The sequence below is a fragment of the Chelon labrosus genome (genome assembly GCF_963514085.1).
Source record: "Chelon labrosus genome assembly, chromosome: 16".
NCBI classification, from domain to species: domain Eukaryota; kingdom Metazoa; phylum Chordata; class Actinopteri; order Mugiliformes; family Mugilidae; genus Chelon; species Chelon labrosus.
Window position 1 is genome coordinate 8,699,129 of NC_140349.1, and position 23,821 is coordinate 8,722,949.

Genomic DNA, 23,821 nt, shown 5'->3' on the forward strand with positions numbered 1-23,821 from the left:
AAAAAAGGCCGAAAAGTAAACAGACATCGAGGTAGTAGCTAGTAACGGCTGTAGGGATGAGCGCACACTGCTGCTTTAGTTAACGGTTGCACTGCTCCATCAAACCCGCGATTTCGTCTTTTAGGAAGCCGTCAAGACATTCAACCGGGGAGGAGACGAAGGTGAGTGACGGGAAAGTTTGATAATGACCGGATAGCTTTCGTTCCGGTGGCTGGCTACTAGCGGACAGCGACCAACAATGTAAATAACCAGCTGTCTTAGCTGTTAGTTGGTGGCTAACGTTAGCTAACAACCGGTCAAGTGGGTTAGCTAGCAGGGCTATAAGGCTGGTGGGAGAAAAAAATCAGTTTTATGATCAGGTTTTCAACCTTGCAATGCTAAAATGCAATCACACCAAACGCCTAAACATAATTAGTTTATTATAGAGTCCGCTAATATATATATAAAAATATCTTATTGTCTTATTTCACGCCCTAAAATGCTAGCTAACCCAACTTTTCAACGTTTAAAGCTGGCGATCTGTGGACAGTGTCGTCTAAATTAGCTTGTGACATGAGACTTGATGTCATCTACTGTCTTAGATGTTATTAATATAACACGTAAGGTAAATACGATGGTGTCTTAGTGTTTATTATGTGTAAATAATAAACTTCCCGTGTTCAATTTGATGAGAAAGATCAGCCACATTCATTCTTATTTCACTTACACACAGCCATCAAGTTGTTATTATATATTTATTGTAGTAAATCGTAAGTTTTTCTTATCAAGATTGTCACCTTGACATACTGGGTTTAAAACATCGTGGTATATTGATCTCAACACAAGTGTCAGTTGCAAAGATCACAGTGCAAATGAGCATTTTACATACTGAACCATATATGTAATCAATGATCTAAAAGATATTGTTTTTACTATTATATATGACAAAGAAAAAAAGCACTTGGCAGCCTGAAATCAGACCGCGTTTGGGATTTTAGGGGTCTAATCTAATCGATTAATCGCAGACTCTGTGTCACTTTTTAAAGTCGGCGACTGAATCCTGTTCGGAGGAATCTACCAAACAAGTGACAACATTGCACATGCCGTTGTTTGGCCTCGTAGCAGTAACACACTCTACAGTTGTTGCATTGTGAGCACCTCCTGTAGCAGTGTGTTTGTTTTTATGAGACGTGCAGCGAGAGCAAATGTGCAAAGTGACATTCTCGCCAACGTGTGTATTCAAAATGCAACATACTCAGAGTGGACAGGAATGAGCCTGAAAAACTGTATTATGTGTTTTCAACTGCTGGGAGCGGACGAAACACCAAAATCTGCATTCTGTTCTCTTTTCTCACGGGCCCACCTCTTTACACTGACAAACATACCAAGTGTATCTGTTTGCTAGTCAGAAATTAAGCACACATTCCTGCTGTGACTTGACTCAAGTTCCCCCCTCGAGCTATGCTACAAATCTTGTTCTGGGTGTGTTCATCGTTTCAATGTTCCTCCTCAGGGATAACAATTTTTCTCCCCCCCCCCGTTGTTTTTGCAACTTTTCATGGTTCCTGACATGACTGTCACTGTCTCTCCTCAGAAAACATGGCGATGGTGTGTTTCCGGTTACCGGGACACGGGGACATGACCCTGAAGCACATGAATTCCCTGAGGTCCCGCCAGCATTTCTGTGACATCACCATCATGGCCAGCAACCACCAGATATTCAGGGGGCACAAGGTGGTGCTGGCTGCCTGCTCTCCCTTCCTGAGGGACCAGTTCCTCCTCAACCCGTCGCCCAAGCTGCAGGTGTGTCGACATTAAATGCTGCCATCATCTCACGCTCGTCACGTCTCTCCTAAAACACCCCCAGTTAAAACAGTTTCGTGTTTCCCCGTTTCCGCATTTCTATCCAGGTGTCAATGCTGTATAGCTCCGCAGTGGTGTACGATCTGCTTCAGTCCTGCTACACTGGCGTGCTGCAGTTCAACCCGGAGGAGATTGTCAACTATCTTACTGCTGCCAGCTACCTTCAGATGGAGCACATAGTGGAGCGTTGTAGAGGAGCGCTGGAGAAATACGTTCAGCTGAAGAGCCCTGAGCCATCGAAGGTCGGTCTGATAGAGCAGCCGTTCTCAAGTGAACATCTGTTTGTACACACAGTAACACGTTCTGTGCTGCACATCTCATAGGTTTTGATCAATCCTACCTCCTCATTTCTTCCTCTAGACTACTGCAGAGGGGGGTGAGACCAGACCAGTGATCGTCAGTGGCAGCATTCAGTCGGGCGCATCGCCTCCCTCCCACAGCCCCGTAATACGCTCGGTCGAGGAGATCAACGGCAATGCGTCCGCTCAGGGCGGCAGCCAGCACCAAGATGACGGTCTGGTGCTGGATGAACGGTGCATTAAGGTATTTTTTTTTTAGCTAATAAAACATTAGATTGTTATTGCAGATATTCTACAGATTAGTTAAGGCCACAGACACTTGATTAAAACCTTAATTGCGTCACAGGTTCATGGGTCAGATGAGGACGACGAGGCCAGACAGGAGGACTACGACGTGTTCAGAGTGTACATCTCTGAAGAAGAGCAGATTAACCGAGACAAAGAGGAGGAGAGAGGAGCTCCGCCTGATGGACCTCAGGATGCTTCTTACCCAGAGGCAGAAGGAGTCGTGATCACAGGGGAGGGCGGCGAATACGACTTGAATCAAGCCGAAGATCTCCGTTCCGGACATTCACCCGAGTCGCTCCACGTTTTGAGGCGCAGACTGTCTGAATCTAAAATCGGCCGGGGCCGAGGGAGGGGCAGAGGCAGGGGGTTCAAGAGGAGAAGGTGGGTGTCGTCGCAGGAGAAAAGACCTTCCGCCATTACTCACCAAGATTTGTGGTACCTTTCATCTGCTGGATTGGGAGGGAGTTTCGGACTGGACTACAGCCAAGAAGGGCTTAAGGCAGCTGGAAGTTACGTTTCAGTTGAACTCCCTCAGTTAGACTTCAGTATGGGCGACGCTCAGGGGGAAAGGGTGTCACCAATGGCAGCTAACAGTCTGAACCAGTTCTCCTTGGACGAGTCTAGTTGTGGTGCCGGTGAAGGGAGTTCAGGGTTGACAACTGTCGGAACAAACGAGGGCGGGGATGAGTCCGTCGCTGTGGTGGGGTCTACTTCCAGTGTAGCTGGTCCTGTGATCTGCGAGCACTGCGGCATGACTTTCCCTTCACCGCAGTCCCTGGCCATCCACTCCCGCTCCACTCACCTGCTGTACGCCTGCCCCTGCTGCGGCAAACACTTCCAGCACGCTGCCAACCTCAACAGGCACATGGCCGTGCACCGAGGGGCCGGCAAGACGCACCAGTGCCCCCTGTGCTACAAGACTTTCACCCAGAAATCCACGCTGATAGACCACATGAACCTCCACAGTGGCGAGCGGCCGCACCGGTGCGCGTACTGCCACGCCCGCTTCGCCCACAAGCCGGCCTTGCGGCGCCACCTGAAGGAACAGCACGGGAAAACCACGGGGCAGAACTCCCTGCACGAGCAGGAGGAGAGGGAGAGAGAAAGAGGAGCTGCTGGAAGAATACGAGAGGAAGACCAGGAATGTCTGGTTACTGAACAAGCGTCGTAGGACAAATCGGAAAAGACGTTAATAAAGCGTCTGCAGCTCTTCAGGCTCCACAGCTACATGTGGACGTGCTGCCTCGTGATCAGTCTGTTGGGTCGCAGAGATTTAAAAAAAAATGACTGATGCCTTTAGATTCTCTCACTGCCAAACAAAGGCCATTTCACAATTCAGCGTAGTGTATAATGAACGATGAGTAGATTTAAATCGAGTGTGATGTTCGGCCTTTTTCATCTCTAACCGTGATTCAGTTTAAACAGTAGGAGGACCCTAAAACCAAAGCAGCTAGATTACATTTAGGTTATTTACTCCTGTGCTTTTCCTGCTGTGTCAGGTGTCCTGACAAAAAGACTGTTGAGTTTAATGTCTTTGATAGCTTGACTTAATATGTAGTGCGTTCATTACATTTACTGACCACAAGAGAATTGAGTGTAAATAAAACCGTTGGAAACTGTCATCTGTCTCCATCTACTGGAATATTAGTTCTCCACTTCTGACGCATCTCTGGATCTGTGGTAGCAGTTTTGGTGCTGCACTTACAAAAAAGGTCATTACCCAATACACATAATACAAACACACAGTGTCCACCTTATAAAACTGATACTTCTTTACCTCTTTAATGTAAATAAACGTCCTAGAGGAACACTTCAGGATTAGATCTAATGTGTTTACCACTGACATTAACCTTCAATTGTATTTAATTTGGCGAAACAAGAACTTTGTGCAAAACCTGCTTCAACAGTTTGAAGTGTTTTTGTGTTTTTCTAGTTACTTTTCTTCTGATAATTGAAATTATAGTCCGGTGTTTTGCGTTTCTTTTTCACATGTATAATTAGGAAAATGTTGACATTCAAGGATATTGTCTAAAAGATGTTTTTGGACCTACATACTGATCAAGAATCAGTTAATTACACTTTTAAAATACCTTTTGTGCTCTTAATTCTCTTTATCCTACGGATCGATACTTAAATTACCAGTGCAGTGCAGTTGCTCATGTAATTTAAAATGTGAATTCATAAATTTCTGACTACTGTCTGTAGCTGTGAATTGACTCGTACTCTCACTCAAAGATTAAAAAAAACAACAAGAACAGTATTTATTGAGCTCAACAAAACAAATCTCTCGCTTCACAAGCAAAGCTGCCACACACAGCATCACATCTAAGCCATGTTAACAACGTTCATCGGGTCCAAAATGCAACAAAAATGTATTTTCTACTTAAGAAGCAGCCAAACAGGTTATTAAAACAAAACAAAAACTTGGAAGCGGTTTCCTCACAGGAAATCTTCACTGTACACCACTTGGTTCCTCTTGTCCCTGTAGGAGCCCTTCGTGCTGTTCTGCACCGCTGTGAAAGAGAGCGAAAGTTAGCCCACGCCGTGCGGACGGACGCGCAGGAGGTCTGATCGGTGTCTAAACAAACGACAAGAGCGGCGCGTTTTACCCAGTGAAGCCCACACGGACTTTCCCGTGGCGGCGTCCAGCATGGGCTGCTTCCTGGCGATGCTGACTTTGATGTGGATGTCTCCCACCGTGCTTCCATTCAGCTGAGAGACAGGAACAGCGAGACGAGTTTAGACTATAGGTTGGCATTGTATGTGCACAAAACTACAGCGTGTCTAAAACTAAAAGACTGGACAGATTTTATTGCCGTTTCTCTAGTTAGATGGTTCTTAACCTTGGTTATGGCAATTAATTACTACATAATTATAATAATAGCATAGGAGATCCTGAACTTAAATTCTTGGAAACCAAAATTTCAGTCATTTCTACATTTGTCAGGAAATAAAAGAAAACAATTAGGAGTAAATTATTTAATTATGTAAATTATTTCACATCCGTAAATAATTTTCTGTTTTTGAACAACTACAAGAAAGTAAATATATAGCATTTTGTGGATATTAAATAACTGGAAAAAAGTCTGTCTTCTTCTATATATATTTGTGCTACAGCTGTGCTATTTCTGTAAACACACATTAAATTCTAATGATAAATTAAGTCCTGAATTACATGCATGTTGTGTCGTTTCTTTGTCTATTTATATAATAGTCAGTTTATTGATATCTAGCAAAAGCACCCACCTCAGCTACCGCCTGATCTGCAGACTCCATTTTCTCAAACGTGATGAAAGCGCAACTGGTAAAAGAGAAACAGGAAACATAAGCAGGAGGGGGAACAGTATCGTATTGAATCACACTGTGGATAGCTGTATTGTTGCAGGGATGATCTGAGCAACAGGCAGAAGTCCCCACAGCTTTGTTCTAATGGCTTCATACTTGCGTGGGTTGTCCATGGAGAGATCGATTATGTTTCCATGTTGAGCGAAAGCGGCGCGTAGGCTGTCCTCGACGAGCCCGGAGCCGTAAACGTACACCGTGTTCCCCTTTCGCACGCCCCTGCGCTCTGGGTACGAGTCTGACCCTGAACATTAAGACAAAGGAGGCGGCAATAAATATAAAACATCCCCCAGCAACATCTAAAACAATTAACTACGACAAAATGGATAGCAGATGGTGAGTAACTTCATTAACAGAGCCATTAAAGAAATTCTGGAGGCATATGACACAATGTTAGTTCACAGTAATTTCAAGAACAGGATGCTATTAAAGAAAGTCATCCACAAAACATAGTGACTCACGTCTGAAAGGCCCATCTCTGTCTCTGTCTCTTTCTCTCTCTCTGTCCCGTTCTCGATCCCTGTCTCTGCTCCGGTCCCTCTCTCTTTCTCGCTCCCGGTCCTTTTCTCTGTCCCTGCCTCTGTCTCGATCCCTCTCCCGGTCCCTCTCTCTGTCTCTGTCCCTCTCCCGTTCTCTGTCCACATCTCGGTCACGCTCTCGCTCCCTGTCTCTGTCTCTGTCCACGTCACGGCTGGATGACATGCTGCCGCCGCCGTCGCCGCCGCCGCCGCCGCCACCGCCGCCGTCGTCCTCGTCCCGGTATCGGTCACTTGAACTGACGAAGCTACAAGGGCACATACGGGAAATATTTTAAAACCACAAATAATCACTGTCAGTATATTAAACATGACGATTTGCTGGTTTCAGACATTACCTCTCATACAGAGATTTCCTTTGGGATCTCTTTCCAGACTAAAGGAAACACAAAAATGGGATGACACCAGAATAATTGGTTCTGACTCATTGATTAGGAAAAACTAACTTGAATGAATATTTTCATGTTTTTATCCTGTTCAACCTCCCCTATACCTCAGGTTGGTCATCATCAGTAGAGACACTCCTCTGGAATGGTAAGAAAGCAGGAACTGGGCCTTTTTCAGGGTCCTGTGACAGACAAACAACAGACACACGAACAAACAAAACAAAGCAGTAAACATGTTTAACTGAGCAGCTGTCGCTTACAAACTAAGCACACGCTTCATTCCACAACATGACTACAAGTCCATCGCCTGCAAACACCAAATATAACTTTGAGGGTTATTAGCCTTTCAGTATGTTTAATGACAGCCCACCTTCAGTTTGATCTCCAGCATTCTGGAGCGTTTAAAGCCCGAGTTCTTGTTTTCTGATTTAATGGCGCTGATGGCCCCCGACTTGATGAGCATCTTCGCTTGCTCCGTCGCAGTTGCAGTGTCGACGACAGGCTGGTCCGACAGCGCTGAAAGCAGAAGTAAATAAAGGCATATCCAGTGGCAACATGAATAAAGGCGGTCTGATGCAGACTTCAACAAGCAGAATATTTATACTTTGACTGGTGTAAAACTTTTAAACTTCAAAGTTTAAGTGATCAAGTAGAAGACTTGATTGTTTTAAACAGTGGGGATGCTTATAGTGAGGAAACACAGTTGTATTTTTGTCAACACAAATGTTTACGTATAGTATATACACTACACTAGTTTAGAGTGAATCAAATGGACTTACTTCGTTTTAAACCACTCTGGTTCGTCTGGTTAGTTGAACTCTGCTTCTTCAAGGCAAGCAGTGCCTTTTTCTGAAAAGACAAGAGTTACTAAGACTAATTATACAAAGTCCTTTAAGATCACTACTGGACTTGCCATGAAAACAAATGCCTTACTGTTCAGCCCTTTGCTGAAAACGTTTACACTTCAAAGTTACCATGCTACGAATGAATGCAAAAGCTACTTACCTTTTTCTTGAGTTTAGCATATTTCTTTTGCAAAGCCTCCTCCTCCTCCGTCAGTGAACTTGGAAATGCCACCATTATGGCAACGGCTAAAACTGAGACAACAACATACACGTTTGCAAATAAATAAAAATAAAGTTTATTTTAGCGCCGCCAGCTAGTTAGCCAATTAGTTAGCTAGCCAAAAGCAAAACACGACTTTCTTTCGAGAGAATACATATATCTCATTCAAGCCAGACGAGAAACTACAAGCACTGCAGAAAAATAAAACGCAAACAGCCTCTTGCAGCCACACTTATCACTGTTTAATGTTAAATATAATACATTTCATTCACTTACCAAAAATTGAACGGTGGCGACCACCGCCGAGCTCAACAACAACAGCGGCGCGCAGATATGACGTAACATCTGACGGCGACGTTTTGCAAATGTTAGCAAAAGAAAATCAAGAAAACACTCAAACGGCCTCTTTTCTGAAATAAAACAATAACCTACGATATCGTAGACTTTTTGAAAATCATTGTAAAAACGGGTGACTCTTTTACAGTTTTCTTTTTTATTTTGTGTCCGCTAAATTAGTTTTGTTGGCCACTTCCGCTTGTCAGTTTTAGCAACTTCCGAGGCGACAGCAGCAACTGTTTGGTGGCAACTTTTAGCTTTCAGTTCCGAGAGGGGGCATGGAAAGAATTAGTAAGTTATGGAGTTATTAAATGTCAATGCAGTCGTCGTAAATATTCATGTGCACTTGTGATAGGTTTCATTTTGCTAACACGCTTCACGCTGCTTGTGATGATGTGGCTAACAGAGTTGTGAATCAGTGCTTCATTCTGCAGCCTCATGGCTTATTGATTTAATATTTAGCTAATTGGGCATTAACTAAAAACATCTGTGTGTCTTGGAGGTAGATAAAGAAGATGATTTAGCATGTGTTCACAGGCTACTTCCTGGCTACGACTTGCATGCATGGATATGGACGAGCTTCATTGTGTTTGTTTAGTCCATTCAGACTCTTTGTGTGTTGTTGCACTGCAGATGTGCCCCCCGCGGGCCCCACGGACCTGCCGCTGTCCCTGCTGGGGATGGGATGCTCCGGCAGGTTTGAACTCATCACACACACCCTTCCCGATCAGCCTTTACCCCCACAGAGCACGGTTAGTAAGGGACACGGGGAATGTGGACATTTTTGTAGAGGAGTAAAACCATGAAATGTCAGAAAATTTACAATTTTTACAAGTGCTACTTGTATATGACTTAGTGTATAGCTTTGCTCCACACTGAACCTGAGTATGTCTGTTTTGCATGTTCAGAAAATATCATAACATTGACATTAATGTATGCAAAATTTGTCCTTACACACTGACGAAATATGTTTTAACATCTTATAGTTTTGTTAAAAGCTTTAAGTTTTGTTGATTTCTTGTGTTTTATTTCCAGTATATTTCTGATCCTATGTTTACCCACACAGCTCCCCCATGGTCTTCCACCCACGAGCCTGAACCTGGAGACAGAAGTAGAGAAGCAGTTTTTACAGGACCCCGCCTGGCTTCCTATACACGACACAGACTTCGCCTTTCAGAAGTTTCTCAAGTACGTGCAAGACTGTTGATTATTTTGTCTAAAGGGACGATATAAATCAGTATACCGGATATATATTTGAAGAAGATGTCAACATTGTGTTTTGTCTTCACCAGGGTAACTAAGAGAAAGGTAAACGCTGACTCTCTGCTCAATTGCACTCCGTCTCCTCTTCATTCGGGGCTCTCTGTCGTCAGAGATCCGACCACAGGAATGCTGCTAGACTTCACCGAAGTAAATACGTCCGAATCGCAACACTGCAGCTGCTTTTATACTCACTTTAAGCATACAAATTATTGAACTGGTGCCTGGTGTCCATCATGTTTGCTGAAGAAAACGGTCCTTCTTTAATTTACCTCTAGGTGTTAATGGAGAACACAGGCCTTTCAGCAAAGAACTCGCTGTCATTGCAACGCCAGCCTGGACCTCCTTCAGAGAGCCTTCGGGGAAGCAACACCAACTACCCCTTCCTCCCTGGTAAGACTCATTCATGCAAACCATTTTAGTAATTTATGCAAATTTAATTTTGTTCACATGTTTTGAAATCTTTCTTTATACAGGAGGGATGGAGGAACTGACTCTAGACCAAATCAAGACGAAATCCGAGCTGGAGGAGGACATAGACTTTGAGAATGGTGATTATTATCTTTTTGCATTACAAAACAATGCAAAAACTTGTGTTGTTATTTTAACTTCAAGGTTTATTTGTCATTTTCCTCTCTTAGATTTACTGAAAGTTCCCCCTGGACTAAAAGCTGGGATGGACTTTACTGACAAAGGTAAGACATTATACTTTCATACATGTAAAAAGAAAAGAGTCTAGCATGGTTTCAATTACAATTATTTAACACGTTTCTCTTTTTTAAATGGGTATCTTGAAGATGCCAAAATAGCAAAGGCAGAGGTCAACCTCATGTCCCTCCTGTCCACACTGGAAGACATCGCAGATTTGCAGCCTGAGGCAGAAGAGAAGGAGGAAGAGAAAGGACGTGAAGAAGCCCCAAAACTGCCCAGAACAAACAGCCTCGAAGACTTGGGCATTAAGGTATATCAGTAATTTAATATATCTGATAAAGTACATCTGTTCAGTTTAAAAATCCAACAGTGATTGGTCAATATTAACATAATATTACTGTTGGTTGGTGTTAATTTTGCAGACTGAAATAATCCCAACATAATGCATCCCGGCCTCTTTTTATAACCTAAATTCCAGCTGTCTCGTCACCTCTGGTTAAACACAAACACTTCTGAAATTCTATTCTCCTCCTCTTTCCCCAGGATGCTGTGTCATCCTCGTCTCCCACGGAGAAGGGAAAAGATGAGAAATCAGCACCAAAAGAGAAGCCAGTGGAAAATAAGAAGTGGGCCATCCCTGTGGACATAGCGTCACCCTGTGATGATTTCTATAAACGCATCCCAAACCCGGCTTTCAAGGTGGGGCATCATCCCGTTAGCCCAAAATATGATGCATGTTTGTTTGCTAAATGTCAGACCTCTCTCCTTGTGTAAATGTGATGAATCATGGAGTGATTCATCACATTTACACAAGGTGGTAGCTGATCTGTCGGTGGTAGCTGATCTGTCTCCCCTCTGCTTCAGTGGCCGTTTGAGCTGGACGTTTTCCAGAAGCAGGCTGTGCTGAGGCTGGAGGCTCACGACTCGGTGTTTGTAGCCGCGCACACATCAGCTGGCAAAACAGTGGTGGCCGAGTACGCCATCGCCCTCTCACAGAAACACATGACAAGGTGTGTATTCGTTCGTATGACTTCATTCCTTCTGGACTCCATGTTTGTGCGGCTGTGGAACGAGCTAAACACACTTCTAATGCAAGATGAAGGCAGCTGCTAGCTTAGTCTTTAGACAGCTGTTAGCTTAGGTTTTAAAGATGGAAGGGAAGTTGAAAGCAGTTAGTGTTAATGTTAGTTAAATGCTTTTTAAAACTTTATTTACACTCTCTCTTATGCCAAGAAGAAATAAAAATCATTAAAACACAGTAGCAACTCCTTACAGGAAGTAGAAAACAGAAATTCAGCTATTAATCTACTCGCATTAACAAAAGAGAAAACAATTGGCATAACAATAAAGTAGCAGTTACTTTTTGTTAGCAACTCATTAGCCACAGTCAGCTGGGATTAGCTTGATTAGCAGCAGTAATGTATGACAATCAGTGGTGAAACTAGGTTCTGGTCTAGTCCAAACTATGGGGCCCCTAGGAGGGGGATTTGTGGAGTATTGTTGATGCACAGTAGGGCCTTCATAGGTTTAAAGGAGGTGTATTGTTGTCATTTAGAAATAAGCCAATAGGTAGCCAAAACAAAACAAAACAAAACAAAACAAAATGGCGGCTCTGACAGTCTTCTTTAAACGGTAACTGTTTCTGTAACTGTAGCAGTCTGGGTTGCTAGGCAACACAAATCAACTGAAGGTGAACACAACCTGTATCCATGGCAGCTCTTCAATAAGTTACTCGACCACTGGGTGGCGCCAGAGTCACATACGTTTGCCTTCAAGTATTAAATAAACTAAAGTGAAGTTAATTTTCTCTCTGAAAGACTTAAAAAAAGAAAGTTAATGGTTTAGTTTTCTGTTATTTAGTCTGGTTAGTTAATCAGATAAATGAATTGTTTTCTGAAACAAAAATAGATCTAGATAGGTATAGGTATAGGTATAGATTAGAAATATAATTAAATCCCATGAAGTCATATAGATTTATTTTCTCATTACAGATAAAATTAGAATATTTATCACACCTAGTATTATTTATTTGTTTATGTTTTTTAAAAAATATGAAAATAAAGAAGAAACAGAGTAGAAGAAAATTGTATTTGGTGATCATACACTATGGCTGTCATTCAGCTTTACGTTTTTTAAAATTTTTTATATATAATCTTGTAAACTGTATCGTCTCCCTGAAGTGTAAGAAGATCTTTTTCTTAATTACACCTTTATCTCACTTCAGCCAGAGAGTTTAAAACACTGAAGACTTACAAATAACTACGTAAATTAATAAATCTTCTAGATGTCCAATTTTAAGGATTATAACTTGTATAATAATTTGGTATCATACAAAATTAGACATTAGAAAGGGTTTTCTAATGTCTTATCAGTTTGAAACACTCATAGTTTGTCTCTCTCTGGTGTTTCTGAATAGGACCATCTACACGTCTCCTATCAAGGCTCTGTCCAATCAGAAGTTCAGAGACTTTAAAAACACGTTTGGCGATGTCGGACTCCTGACGGGCGACGTCCAGCTCAGTCCTGAATCTTCCTGTCTCATCATGACGACTGAGATCCTCAGGTTCGTGCACTTTTTTTGTTTTAAATGTGATATTCATGAATTAGTAATGTCTTTATATTAATTTCTCTCGCTCCCTGTTCTCAGGTCGATGCTTTACAACGGCTCGGAGGTCATCAGAGACTTGGAGTGGGTGATCTTCGACGAGGTCCACTACATCAACGACGCCGAGGTCAGGAAACGTCCACACAGGTTTCTTTTCCACTTATTTGATTTGCTCATGAAATCAAGAATAATTGATTTTCCTCTTCCACTTTGCGTCTGCTTGATTTCCTCAGAGAGGGGTTGTGTGGGAGGAGGTTTTGATCATGCTTCCTGATCACGTCAGTATCATTCTCCTGAGCGCCACGGTGCCGAATGCTCTGGAGTTTAGCGAGTGGATCGGGTAGGTATCAGCCAAAAACACTCACTTAGATGTCTATTCCCATACAGAACTGATAAACATCAACTGTGTTTATTCATTTTTAGCCGTATTAAGAAGAGGCACATTTATGTGATCAGCACAATGAAGAGACCCGTACCCTTGGAGCATTATCTCTACACTGGAAACAGCACAAAGACTCAGAAAGAGATGTTTCTGCTGCTGGACGCTGCAGGAAACTTCCTCACTAAAGGGTACAACTTTGCTTTGTGGCACTTCACTAGGGTATCTTTAACTGTTTCTCATAAAGTTGTGTTCCTCGTTCAGGTACTACGCAGCCGTCGATGCCAAGAAGGAGCGCACCAGTAAACACGCCCAATCATTTGGCACAAAAAACACCTCACACACTTCAGCCAGTCAGGTAAACTCCCCTTTGTCACCTCACTGCTTTTTGGTTTCCCTGACACCAGATTTTTGTTTCTTCTCCTCATCCTTATTGGTTTTTTTTTTTTTTCACCTCCAGGATCGAACGGTGTGGCTCACCCTCCTGCACTTCCTGTCCCAGCGGCAGCAGACCCCGGTGGTTGCGTTCACCTTCTCCCGAACGCGCTGCGATGAGAACGCCCGCTCGCTGGACTCCATGGACCTGACGTCCTCCAAGGAGAAGGCAGAGATCCACTCCTTCTTCCAGAAGAGCCTGAGTCGCCTCCGAGGAGGAGATCGAAAGCTGCCTCAGGTAAAAAATCAGCCGGCTCTCCTCAGACTGTAAAATGATTTCTAAAGCATTGAGTTCTTCTTTTTTTATGAATATTTACTTATCTGTATTCATCAGGGGTAAAAAGAAAGTGTGTATGTGGGGTATGCACCGATCAGCCACAACATTAAAACCACTGACAGGAGAAGTAAATAACATTGACCATCTTGTGACAATTCAGTGTTCTGCTGGGAAACTTTTGGACCTGACATTCATTCATGTGGATGTTACTTAGACATGTAGCACCCACCTAGACCAGACCAGACACTCCCATCCCATAGCAATGACACTCCTTGATGGCAGCAGCCATCCCCAGCAGGATGCAGCCTGACACAGGCACACACACAAAAACAGTTTAGGAACAACTCAAAAAGACATAAAAGAACAGCACAAGGTGTTGACCTGGCCTCCAAATTCACTAGATCCCAAACTGATCAAGTATCTGTGGGATGATCCACAGAGGCCCCAAAGACCCCCGTACTAACAACATTCGGTTATCAGACACCACAGGACACCCTCAAAAGGCCCATGTCCATTCTCTGATGAGTCTGTTTTGGAGGCACAAGGGAGACCTACACAATATTAGGAATGTGGTCATAATATTATGCCTGATCAGTGTATTTGTGGCACCAGTGAAACTATGTGCAGCAGTTTCCTTCCTCGTTCTAGTTTCTCCAAATAGGAAACTTTATTTTATATGAGCTGTGATAACCATATGTAAAAGAGTAGGACACAGTAATTCAGCTTCAGACTTATTTTTAGATCTTGCTCATGAGGGACCTGTTGAAGAGGGGAATCGCCGTCCATCACAGCGGGATCCTGCCCATCCTGAAGGAAGTCATAGAGATGCTTTTCTCCCGAGGTTTCGTGAAGGTGAGTCTGACGGGAAAATGAAAAGACACCACAGCTGTTAAAGTTTTATTTTTTTAAAAGCAAATGTGAGGTTTTCCTACTTGATTTGGAAATACAACCGTCACCAACGTCTCCCCTTCGTCTCCCAGGTGCTGTTTGCCACCGAGACGTTTGCGATGGGGGTGAACATGCCCGCGCGGACCGTGGTATTTGACAGCATCAGGAAACACGACGGGACCGGCTTTAGGAACCTCCTGCCAGGTTTGACGCTCTCTTGTCATCTGAACCAACTTCAGTTATTCTCTTTCATCTCAGGGGAAGGAAAAACAGCAGCATCTTGGTTTTTCTTTCTGTTTCAGGGGAGTACATTCAGATGGCGGGCAGAGCTGGCAGGCGAGGGCTGGACGCCACAGGCACCGTCATCATTCTGTGTAAGGCCGGCGTCCACGAGATGGCCGACCTGCACGTCATGATGCTGGTGAGGCTTTCAGAAAGAAGCGCTTTAGTTTTCCCCGTGAGGTTTTTCTATAACGTTCAGTCTCCTGGTAACGGCTCTAGATTATTTTGGCTGTGATTCAAGGCAAGGTGTTGCACGCTGAGTTATTCGTTTAACATTTAATTACACAGCTGAGTGGGCTACTTCATCTCGGTCTCCCTCTGTGGCGGTTTGGAAAGAAATGTTTTGATTTCTCTTTGCTGTTAAACACAAATAATTTGTATGTTTGTATGTTGTTATAAAATGATTTTATGTCTTTGCTGCAGGCTTTTCAAGACGTTACAGACAAGAATATTGATTTTCAAGAGTTACATACAGTGCAGGACGGGGAGGATTTACTGTATACTTACCTAAAAATAGCCAGTCAGCCTCGTAGACAAACTCCTTCCATTGTTGTTCCTGTCTGCGTCATGGCTCGCACAGTATCGAAACTCTTACCAACAGCTAGAGAGAGACAAATTTCCGTAAAGAGAAGCTGCAACAGACAGGAAACATTAATCAGATTGTTTATTAATGCACGTAACTGTCAGTTGCAGGATGTTGCAGGATTGATTATGTCAGGTTTCTCTTATCTTTCCTCTTATCTCCTCTCTGTCTGGCTCAGGGTAAACCCACCGTCCTCCAGTCGCAGTTCAGACTCACCTACACCATGATCCTCAACCTGCTGCGAGTCGAAGCGCTCCGCGTGACGGACATGATGAGGAGGAGCTTCTCTGAAAGCCACAGGGACACTCAGGTAGTAAACATCCTTAAAACGTGAGGGTGCAGCCGCGTTCTTATCTTTCTTGAGTCAGCTGAAATGTCTTCTCGCTGCAGGCCCATGAGAAGAGGATCAGCCAGCTGAAGCAGATGGTGTCCTCTCTGCCTCCTCTGGACACAGACGGTCAGCTGTCCGACCTGTTGCCTTACTACCACACCGTGACCGAGCTACGAACCACTACAGAAGCGCTCCAGGTAGGACGCGTACACAAAAAGCGACAAAAACCTTTAATCAGCTGCGTGTTTGTCTTCACACATGTCCTCGCTGCTTATTCTTTGTCAGCGTGCCATTATGGAGTCTGTGAACGGACTGAAGGCTTTGTCCATGGGTCGAGTTGTCGTGGTCAATAACAAACAGCATCTCAACGCCTTGGGAGTTATTCTGCAGGTAGGTGTGTCTTTGCTTTCGTGATAAATAGAAGAACATAAAAATCATCAGCGTTGGATTATCTCTAAATAAGTAAAACTTCATATGCAACAAGACTATTTCTCTTTTTTTTTTGGACTGTTTTTCTCACCACTCAGTCAGGCAACAGTATGAGAGCTGTATGTGCTGACAAAGTTCAACTTCCTGTACTTGACCAATCCACCAGTCTGCAGTTCGCCGTTATCTGAGAGTCAGTGAGCGCCTGTGGCCCTAGTTTGGTGGTGTTTCCTGCACTGTTGACTCTGATCAGACCCATTTCTGCAGCTTTCCAGACAGTTCAGGGTGTTAAATCAGAGAGATCACTCTGATAAGTTGATCAACACAGAGAACCAGACCACAAGAAAAAAAGACACAAGTGACAAAAGTAAACTAAACTAATTTATAGAGCATCTTTATTTCATTTCATTTGATTTCTTTATTTTATTTCCGACTTCCTCAACCCATTGACTTTTTTTGGATAGTTGATCTGGAGTCTCTCCATTGGGAACTAATTATGCCCCGGCAAAGATCTGACGTGCCAATTAATCGTTTGGTTGGGCTTTTTGCTGCTATGCACAAAAGAGTAACAGCGTAGCAGTCACATACGTCGTCTGAATAACTGCATTGTCCGGTTGTGTGCAGAGGTATCTTTTTCTCAGCTACCAGTTGACCTTTTGCTGTGATCTTTGCGGTGTGTTCAAGTGCAACTTTTTGGTCCAGACACAATCAATCAATCTTTATTTATGAAGCCAAAGTGCTGTACACAGACATGAGAATATATAAGACAAATAGAAGAATGAGAAACCAGATTAAAATCATAAAACAATCAATAAGAACCAACATCTCAAACTGAGTTAAAAGCCAAAGAGAACAAATGTGTTTTGAGAGAGGATTTAAAAAGAAGAAGTGAGTCGGCCAAATATAGATTTAAAGGTTCCAGATCAGCATGGGCCTTGGTTGCATCACTACAGCATGACCCCAGTCTTTTTATCGTTTAAGTGCAAAACATTTATGGCCAGCCAAGCCTTGATTTCTGCAACGCACTCAAGCAGTCGGTTTGCAGAGTAATCATCATCTGCTTCTATAAGTGGCACGTAAATCTGACTGTCATCAGCGTGAAAATGGAACACGATGACATGTTTCCGGAGAATTGATCCAAGAGGATGCAAGTAGATGGGGAAACAGAAGAGGGCCGAGTATAGAGCCTTGGGGCACTCCCAATCTGATGGACACAGAAACTTCTGTCACATCTGATGGTCTCCTGTATCGAAGACAGCCGTTAGGTCCAGCAGAACCAAAACAACACAGTGACCAGAGTCTGTGGCTAAAAGAACATCATTAAAAATTCTCAACAGTGCTGACTCAGTACTGTGACGGGTTTTAAACCCAGACTTGAACCAGCAGAGAGTTGACATTTAAAGAGACAAGTGACAACAGAAATACAACCAAAGTTTGCAGAGACAGACAGCGAGCCAAACACACTGGCGCCATCTTGACATGATGCTACTTCAGACTCACAGTAAACTAAATAGTGCGAAGGAGATGTGTTGTTGTGTATTGTAGAAGAGTCAGACAATCTGACGCTGATACAGAATCATGAAGAATTCTCCTGTATCAGGATGGAAATAAAGAAAACAAGACAATCGTATTTAATACTGAAGCGTACATCCAGTCGGCTCGGTGGAGAGGTCACCTGTGACAAGCAAACACAGCGAGACAAAGTCATTTCCCCCCCGCAGGTGGTTTAGAGTTCCACTGTCACCCAACCTCCATGTCTGTGGGAACAAACCCACATGTTTACAACTTATTGAGCCCCCGACTTCCCTCAGCTGTCTCCGGTATCCACCCGTCTTTGTTCGTCTCTGTTCCAGGTGTCCAGTGACGCCGTGAATCGCACCTTCACGGCTCTGATTATCTGCGAGAAAGGCAACGAGGAAGTGGAAGGGAAAGGCGGCGACGGCGGCACCGCTTTCCCTCACCTCTACAACACGGCTCTTTTCATACCCGAAGGTGGGTGGATGTTTTCTCTTCTGCACCGGCTGGCATTTGATTTTATGTCTGCCTACACTGAAACACACACACACACACACACACTGTCTGGACCCTTACTTAAAGCAATTTGTAGTGAGTTCAAACGCAGAATGAGAATCAATTATTCTGTTTTGCTTTCCTTCTTTCATCAGGCCCTTGCAGCCACACGGTGCAGAAATTGAAGCTTCAGGACATCTCGGCCATCACGGTGAAAACCCTCAAAGTGATTCCTGACAGGATTATAGATAACTACAACAAGAGACAGCAGCCTCGATTCAGGTGGGTGTCTGGATTTAGCTACTGGAGATTTGAGACTCTTCATTTAACGATGCTTTCTGTAGAAGTGCTGCGGAGCAAAGCTTTCGCACCGACATGGACTCTCTGTGAAATGAAATATCGATAAACCAATAAATATTGCTCCTCAGAAAGCTTGTCCTGCAGTATTTACTCACATGGCACATTTTGAGGATCGTTTCATTGACTTAGCAAGTGTTTTTTCCCGCGTATGTCAAACATTTGTCTGTTTTTATCTGTAGTTTTATCCTTTTTTTGTATTTTTTAGATTTTTTTTTGTTGCATTTTTGCAGCTTTAACCCTCATTTGGAGGTGGAACTAAAGGTTGATGCTATCAAATTTCCAACCGCTCACCACCTTCATTTCTCCGTCTTGTCCTTTAGGCACGACCCTCCCGGGCAAGCCATCTCCACGGCGACGCAGGAGCTCCTGCGATTGGCCGAGGCCAACCCCGGCGGCATAGCGAGCCTCGACCCCGTGAACGACCTCCAGCTGAAGAGCGTGGACGTGGTGGAGGGCTCCATGAGGCGTCATGTGCTCCAAGACAGCCTCAAGGACTTCAACTGCATCCACTCGCCCACGTTCGCCGAGCAGGTGCGTTTGGTTTAGTCACCGGCGTCAGTCCTCGAAGACAGCAGTGTTTTTGAGTTATTAATATAATTGAGCTGCTCTACAAAGAGAAATGATGAGGCAAGCGTTTTAATTTTAGTGTTTTCTGCTAAAGACATTGAAATCCTTTTGAGCATCAGTTGAATATTTATGGCCCTAATAAACATCAAACCCTTACATAAGACACCCATTTAGCCATCGGCCGCCTTTTTCACGTCGTCTCTCGCTTTCACCTTCGTCATTCCAGCACCAGTTTCCTTTCATCCTTCCATCATTTCTCCCCGGGTTTCACAATAAAAACATCAGAATCCATCACAAGGTTCCTGCCTGTGTGATGTCTTTCTGGCAGCCTCAATTGAGGAGATGAGATGCGAGAATCTGAGCTGTCTGTTTCTATAATTACACATACATAGGCTCATAGCTGCAGCTCGTCGCTGTCTCACCGGCTCGGCGTGTCATTTGAGCCATCTCAAACAGGCTCTCTCTTTACTTAGCAAGACAACAAGCTCTTACTTGCAGTATCCGTGTGTTCACACTTCATTTATGCAACATTGTGGGTATTAGAAATAGTTAATGCAAGCTGCTTTTCATCCAGTAAATGGCTGCACTGGGTTCATGTGCAGTATTCACCAAGAGACAGTGCAGTTACATTGCAGCACTGCTTTATGTGTTGCGCTGAAATCAGGTCAAGTGCAGCAGCAGGGCTGTTGTACACTCAAGTAACACATGTGTGCGTGTTTTGTGTGTCTTAGTTCGCTCGGGTTAAGGAGAGGATGAGTGTGCAGGAGGAGCTGGACCGGCTGCTGTTCCTGGTGTCGGACCAGTCTCTGACGCTGCTGCCTGAATACCACCAGAGAATCAAGGTTTGGATCAGACGTTTGACTCGTTGTCAGGGTTATTAGAATAAAAAATAATAATAATAAACTGTTTTAGTAGTTTTTCGGGAAGAAAATGCAAAGATTTCCTGGTTCCGGCATCTCAGATTTATGTATTTTCACTTTTTTTTTGACATTTTTAAGACTTTAATTATCAGAAATTAAAGCAATGGTTTTATTTTTAAATGAAAATCTGTATCAGTTATTGTCCATCAGTGTTTTAAAACCTTTACAATAACGCGTTTAGCTGAGCATTAATATATAATACAATGGTTTTGGACTGAATGAATTATTTTCATTCATTGTTGATTTATATTGCAGATATTTTTTTACTAATTGGCCACAAAATACTTCCCACAATTCATCATGATCTTTTTAATCTTTTGTTTTTTTAAATCCTTGACGTCCCTGCAGCTTATAGGTTAAAACTTTAGCACAATGTCCCTGGTTGGAGGCAGGGTGCAAGCATTCGTTGCATTTTCTCTTCATTCATTTCATCCAGTAGAAGCATAAATATTAAAAAAAATCAAATCAAAGGAGAATGAGAACCTGGAACCAGTGATTTTTTTGGCATTCCTGTTTAATAAATTACTTAATTCATCGTTAAGAAGCTCAGTTACCTGAATATATTTGCTAAAAACACTTCTAGTTTAGAGTTACACTAGCTAATATGCTACTTGTTTGTCATCATGGTGTTGATGCTAACATTAGCTAAGCAGTGACAGGGATGGCTACATAAATTTGCTACGAGTTGCTGAAGAATAAATGTCTTTATTTCACCAAAAACATCAATCTTCGAGAAAAGTTTGGGCTCAGTCTGGACAAACCAACTAACTGACTTATCCGTGCCTAAAGCCCGTTGGCGTGTTCTCTCTGCTTAGATGAATTTGGTCGTGCTCTAATCGAGTTCATCTTGTCGGCTCCTGAACACTCAGAGGTTTATTCCCCCCTCCCGCTGTTCTCCCTCAGGTCCTTCAGTCTCTCCAGTACGTCGACAGCAGCGGGGCGGTGCAGCTGAAGGGCCGGGTAGCCTGTCAGATCAGCAGCCACGAGCTGCTGCTGACCGAGCTGCTGTTCGAGAACGTCCTGAGCCCGCTGGCGCCGGAGGAGAGCGCCGCCCTGCTGTCCTGTCTGGTCTTCACCCAGAACACGCAGGTGGAGCCGCACATCACCAACACGCTGCAGGAGGTGAGGAGCAAGTCGTCTCCGTCTCATTAAAGCACATTAACGTCGCACGTACTGTACTGGTGACGCACGCAGACGCGCACTCACGTTGTGTTACATGGTGCAGATGTGATGCATGAGAGGAACACTTCACCTGACTCACCCGGTCTAGTCTCTCTGGCTTATATTAACTCACCCTTGTTTCTTGTCAAACGCTCCTTTACCGTGTGTGTCGTGGACTCGCCCGACATGAAAGTGCTTTATGAGAGTTTGAATTAGTGATGACCTGGAGCTGGAGGAGCAGAAACGCCACGGCACGGTTTTGTGAAAACAGATTTCTGAACATAAATGACAAGGTCAGGCTGTGAACACGGAGAAAGGAGCGAGAGAGTCACTTGTTAAACTGAAATGTTACCACCTCTACCCCATCCAGTCAACCACTTTCCTCTCTCTCTCTTTTTTCCTTCTTGCAGGGCATCGATCGGGTGCTCTCTGTCGCCAAGCGTATCGGAGAGCTGCAGCGGGAGTGTGGGATACCGCAGACAGCCGAGGAGTTCGTAGGCCAGTTCAAGTTCGGCCTGACGGAGGTGGTGTACTGCTGGGCCAGAGGCATGGTGAGCTTTAACACTTAGCCGACTCTAATTACACCCGTTATTCAGCCACGTCTCGGCTCTCGGCCTCTGCTGCATCAACTTCAAGCGTTTCAGTTTTGTCAGAAATCCAGTATTACATTTCTGGCCCACCTCTTTGATGTAGGTGTAAATGTGTCCAGAATACTTTACTGTGGGAACGGAGAGACGCCCACGCCGCATGAGGAGGACGCTTTGGTGATCAGATCAAGTCTAAACGCAATCTGTGCAGTTTTCTTAAGAAAAAGATCTGGTTTAAAGTATTAGTGTCTTCAAGTGTGAGTCATGAGCGTTCACGTGGTAAAATCGACCATTAGTCAGGAGAAGACCACTGCTAGGCAACTGTAAGTGTCTAGGCTAACAGTTTAGCATGCTAACAACTAGGAAGCTTCATGTTTTGGAAATACAAAACCTCAATGAGTATAAAATATGAACAAAACTCAGTATGACTAACTTATCTTCCACCTCTTTTAGTCACAACCTGTGAACTCAGACCAACAGTTTCCACCTAAGACGCTGTAAATATGTATAACACCACATTAGCACGGTAGACGTGACCTAATTTCCAAGTCATCAGGTCACAGGCGTCCTCTTCCTCTGCCGAAGCAAGAAAGCGTCACCGATAACGTTCCACCTCTGCCCGCCTGACGTGCACAAGCTATGGCTGAAGAATCCAGATGTTAATATCCCATTAAAGTGCATTTTATTGTTTTTATAGAGAGATATTTTCTTAAATTCTGTCTTTTTTCTAACGTGATCTATAACGGAGTCAAACAGGAAGCTGTTGGGTTTTCTAATACGTGTAGATTTGCGTCTCTGATATGCCACGTCCTGCCACATTTCACCCGGAAAAGTAAAAGGAAAGCAAAAAAAACTGACCCGAGCAGTGAGATGAAAACGAGCCAAATCCTTCTGAAAGAGAAAATGAAGGATGACAGTAGAATTATCATCTAAACACTCTGCTGTAAATCATATTTACTCGCTGTAGGAGTTCAGATTTAAGGATTATTATGAGTGTATGGGTAGATAATCTGTCTTGTAGTTCCAATATAGTGTCATAACACTTTATTTTATTATACTCCTCTGGAGCCTGAGAGAAAGAGCAGCTAAATTATTAGTTATTAGTCATATTTCTCTTTCAAATTCTCACATTTAACGTTTCAGTTTTAGACTTAATCCCCTTAAACCTTCACATCCGAGCTCCTGACTTGATTTATATCGTGTTTAAATAGTAAAGAATGATATATATTATGAATTACAGAGATGATTGTTACTCATCTTTATTTGAGTATCTGTTCAGTTTAACACTCTGTCTAATCTGATCTGATTAATCTGCGTTAGAATTGATGTTTAAAGGTCGTGGAGACTGGATCATCTACTTTACAGATGTTTAGTAAACTTTGCAGGAGACTTTACTTCATATTAAAACGTTTCACCTCCTCTGTCCCGTCCCAGCCCTTCGCCGAGATCGCCCTGCTGACAGACGTCCAGGAGGGCACGGTGGTCCGCTGCATCCAGCGCCTGGACGAGGTGCTGAAGGAGGTGCGACAGGCCGCCCGCATCGTGGGAGACTCCGTCCTGGGGAGCAAGATGGAGAAGGCCTCCCTGGCCATCCGCAGGGACATCGTCTTCACGGCGTCCCTCTACACCCACTGAGAGACGGACGGACGGACGGACGGACGGACCGAGCCAACAGTTTCTTTGTGTGAAAGGTGTGAGAAAGATGGAGGTATACATGTGGGGGAGGCTGCTCAGTGCTGTATGTGCCTACAAAATATGTTGATGTTTACAAGAAAATCATGCATGGAAGTGGGGAAGGGACTGTTTTTAACCAGTTGACCAAACTGTAAGAATAAAATCTGGATTGTAATTTATTGTACAGTAATAAAATCCGTATTTCAAGCCTGATGCCTTTCATTCTCTCTCTGGTGTTTGTTTAAATCGGTCCATTCCTCTGGTTTAGTGGCGCAAATGGAGCAAAAACACCTGCCTGGAAATTCATTAAGAGAGGACAAGAGGCTTGAGG

General features: G+C 43.7%; 3 protein-coding genes across 4 annotated transcripts; 2 read left to right on the top strand and 1 right to left on the bottom strand.

Annotated features, from left to right (window-relative positions):
- The first annotated feature begins 4 nt into the window (after nucleotides 1–4).
- Nucleotides 5–4,049, top strand: LOC311501591 (uncharacterized protein). Its single transcript, XM_084563502.1, has 5 exons — nucleotides 5–161; nucleotides 1,574–1,782; nucleotides 1,890–2,084; nucleotides 2,203–2,385; nucleotides 2,488–4,049. The coding sequence occupies exons 2-5, from the start codon at nucleotides 1,579–1,581 to the stop codon at nucleotides 3,598–3,600; spliced, it is 1,695 nt and encodes a 564-aa protein (XP_084419628.1). The 5' UTR covers nucleotides 5–161; nucleotides 1,574–1,578; the 3' UTR covers nucleotides 3,601–4,049.
- A 616-nt stretch (nucleotides 4,050–4,665) lies between these two features.
- On the bottom strand, nucleotides 4,666–8,099 carry nelfe (negative elongation factor complex member E; the record flags this gene model as incomplete). Of its 2 annotated transcripts, XM_084562905.1 has the most annotated exons (11): nucleotides 8,035–8,099; nucleotides 7,699–7,790; nucleotides 7,473–7,542; nucleotides 7,064–7,209; nucleotides 6,801–6,875; nucleotides 6,646–6,683; nucleotides 6,233–6,555; nucleotides 5,871–6,015; nucleotides 5,676–5,730; nucleotides 5,039–5,141; nucleotides 4,666–4,942 (listed from the first exon to the last, which is right to left on the bottom strand). In XM_084562905.1, exons 2-11 carry the CDS (start codon nucleotides 7,771–7,773, stop codon nucleotides 4,869–4,871), a joined length of 1,104 nt encoding a protein of 367 aa, XP_084419031.1. In that variant the 5' UTR covers nucleotides 7,774–7,790; nucleotides 8,035–8,099. The 2 variants fall into 2 exon arrangements, with proteins under 2 accessions (XP_084419031.1, XP_084419032.1); XM_084562906.1 differs by lacking the exon at nucleotides 4,666–4,942 and having other exon boundaries at nucleotides 4,962–5,141; nucleotides 8,035–8,075.
- A 225-nt stretch (nucleotides 8,100–8,324) lies between these two features.
- Nucleotides 8,325–23,699, top strand: skic2 (SKI2 subunit of superkiller complex). The gene is made up of 29 exons (XM_084562904.1): nucleotides 8,325–8,385; nucleotides 8,728–8,846; nucleotides 9,161–9,282; nucleotides 9,387–9,504; nucleotides 9,633–9,747; nucleotides 9,831–9,905; nucleotides 9,996–10,049; nucleotides 10,152–10,315; nucleotides 10,549–10,704; nucleotides 10,870–11,015; nucleotides 12,422–12,568; nucleotides 12,653–12,737; nucleotides 12,844–12,950; nucleotides 13,034–13,180; nucleotides 13,254–13,347; nucleotides 13,450–13,662; nucleotides 14,443–14,553; nucleotides 14,682–14,793; nucleotides 14,892–15,010; nucleotides 15,633–15,764; nucleotides 15,845–15,982; nucleotides 16,071–16,175; nucleotides 18,065–18,203; nucleotides 18,377–18,503; nucleotides 18,902–19,112; nucleotides 19,880–19,990; nucleotides 20,972–21,190; nucleotides 21,640–21,780; nucleotides 23,251–23,699. Exons 1-29 carry the CDS (start codon nucleotides 8,373–8,375, stop codon nucleotides 23,449–23,451), a joined length of 3,741 nt encoding a protein of 1,246 aa, XP_084419030.1. The 5' UTR covers nucleotides 8,325–8,372; the 3' UTR covers nucleotides 23,452–23,699.
- Nucleotides 23,700–23,821: the final 122 nt, after the last annotated feature.

What these genes read in the sequence shown, in the direction of transcription:
- LOC311501591 (XM_084563502.1), top strand. Translation starts at nt 1,579, where the DNA reads ATGGCGATGGTGTGTTTCCGGTTACCGGGACACGGGGACATGACCCTG. An exon ending in ACCCGTCGCCCAAGCTGCAG is followed by an intron (nt 1,783 to 1,889) that starts GTGTGTCGACAT and finishes ATTTCTATCCAG; the next exon opens with GTGTCAATGCTGTATAGCTC. An exon ending in AGAGCCCTGAGCCATCGAAG is followed by an intron (nt 2,085 to 2,202) that starts GTCGGTCTGATA and finishes TTCTTCCTCTAG; the next exon opens with ACTACTGCAGAGGGGGGTGA.
- skic2 (XM_084562904.1), top strand. An exon ending in CACACACTTCAGCCAGTCAG is followed by an intron (nt 13,348 to 13,449) that starts GTAAACTCCCCT and finishes TTTCACCTCCAG; the next exon opens with GATCGAACGGTGTGGCTCAC. An exon ending in CGCCCACGTTCGCCGAGCAG is followed by an intron (nt 19,113 to 19,879) that starts GTGCGTTTGGTT and finishes TGTGTGTCTTAG; the next exon opens with TTCGCTCGGGTTAAGGAGAG.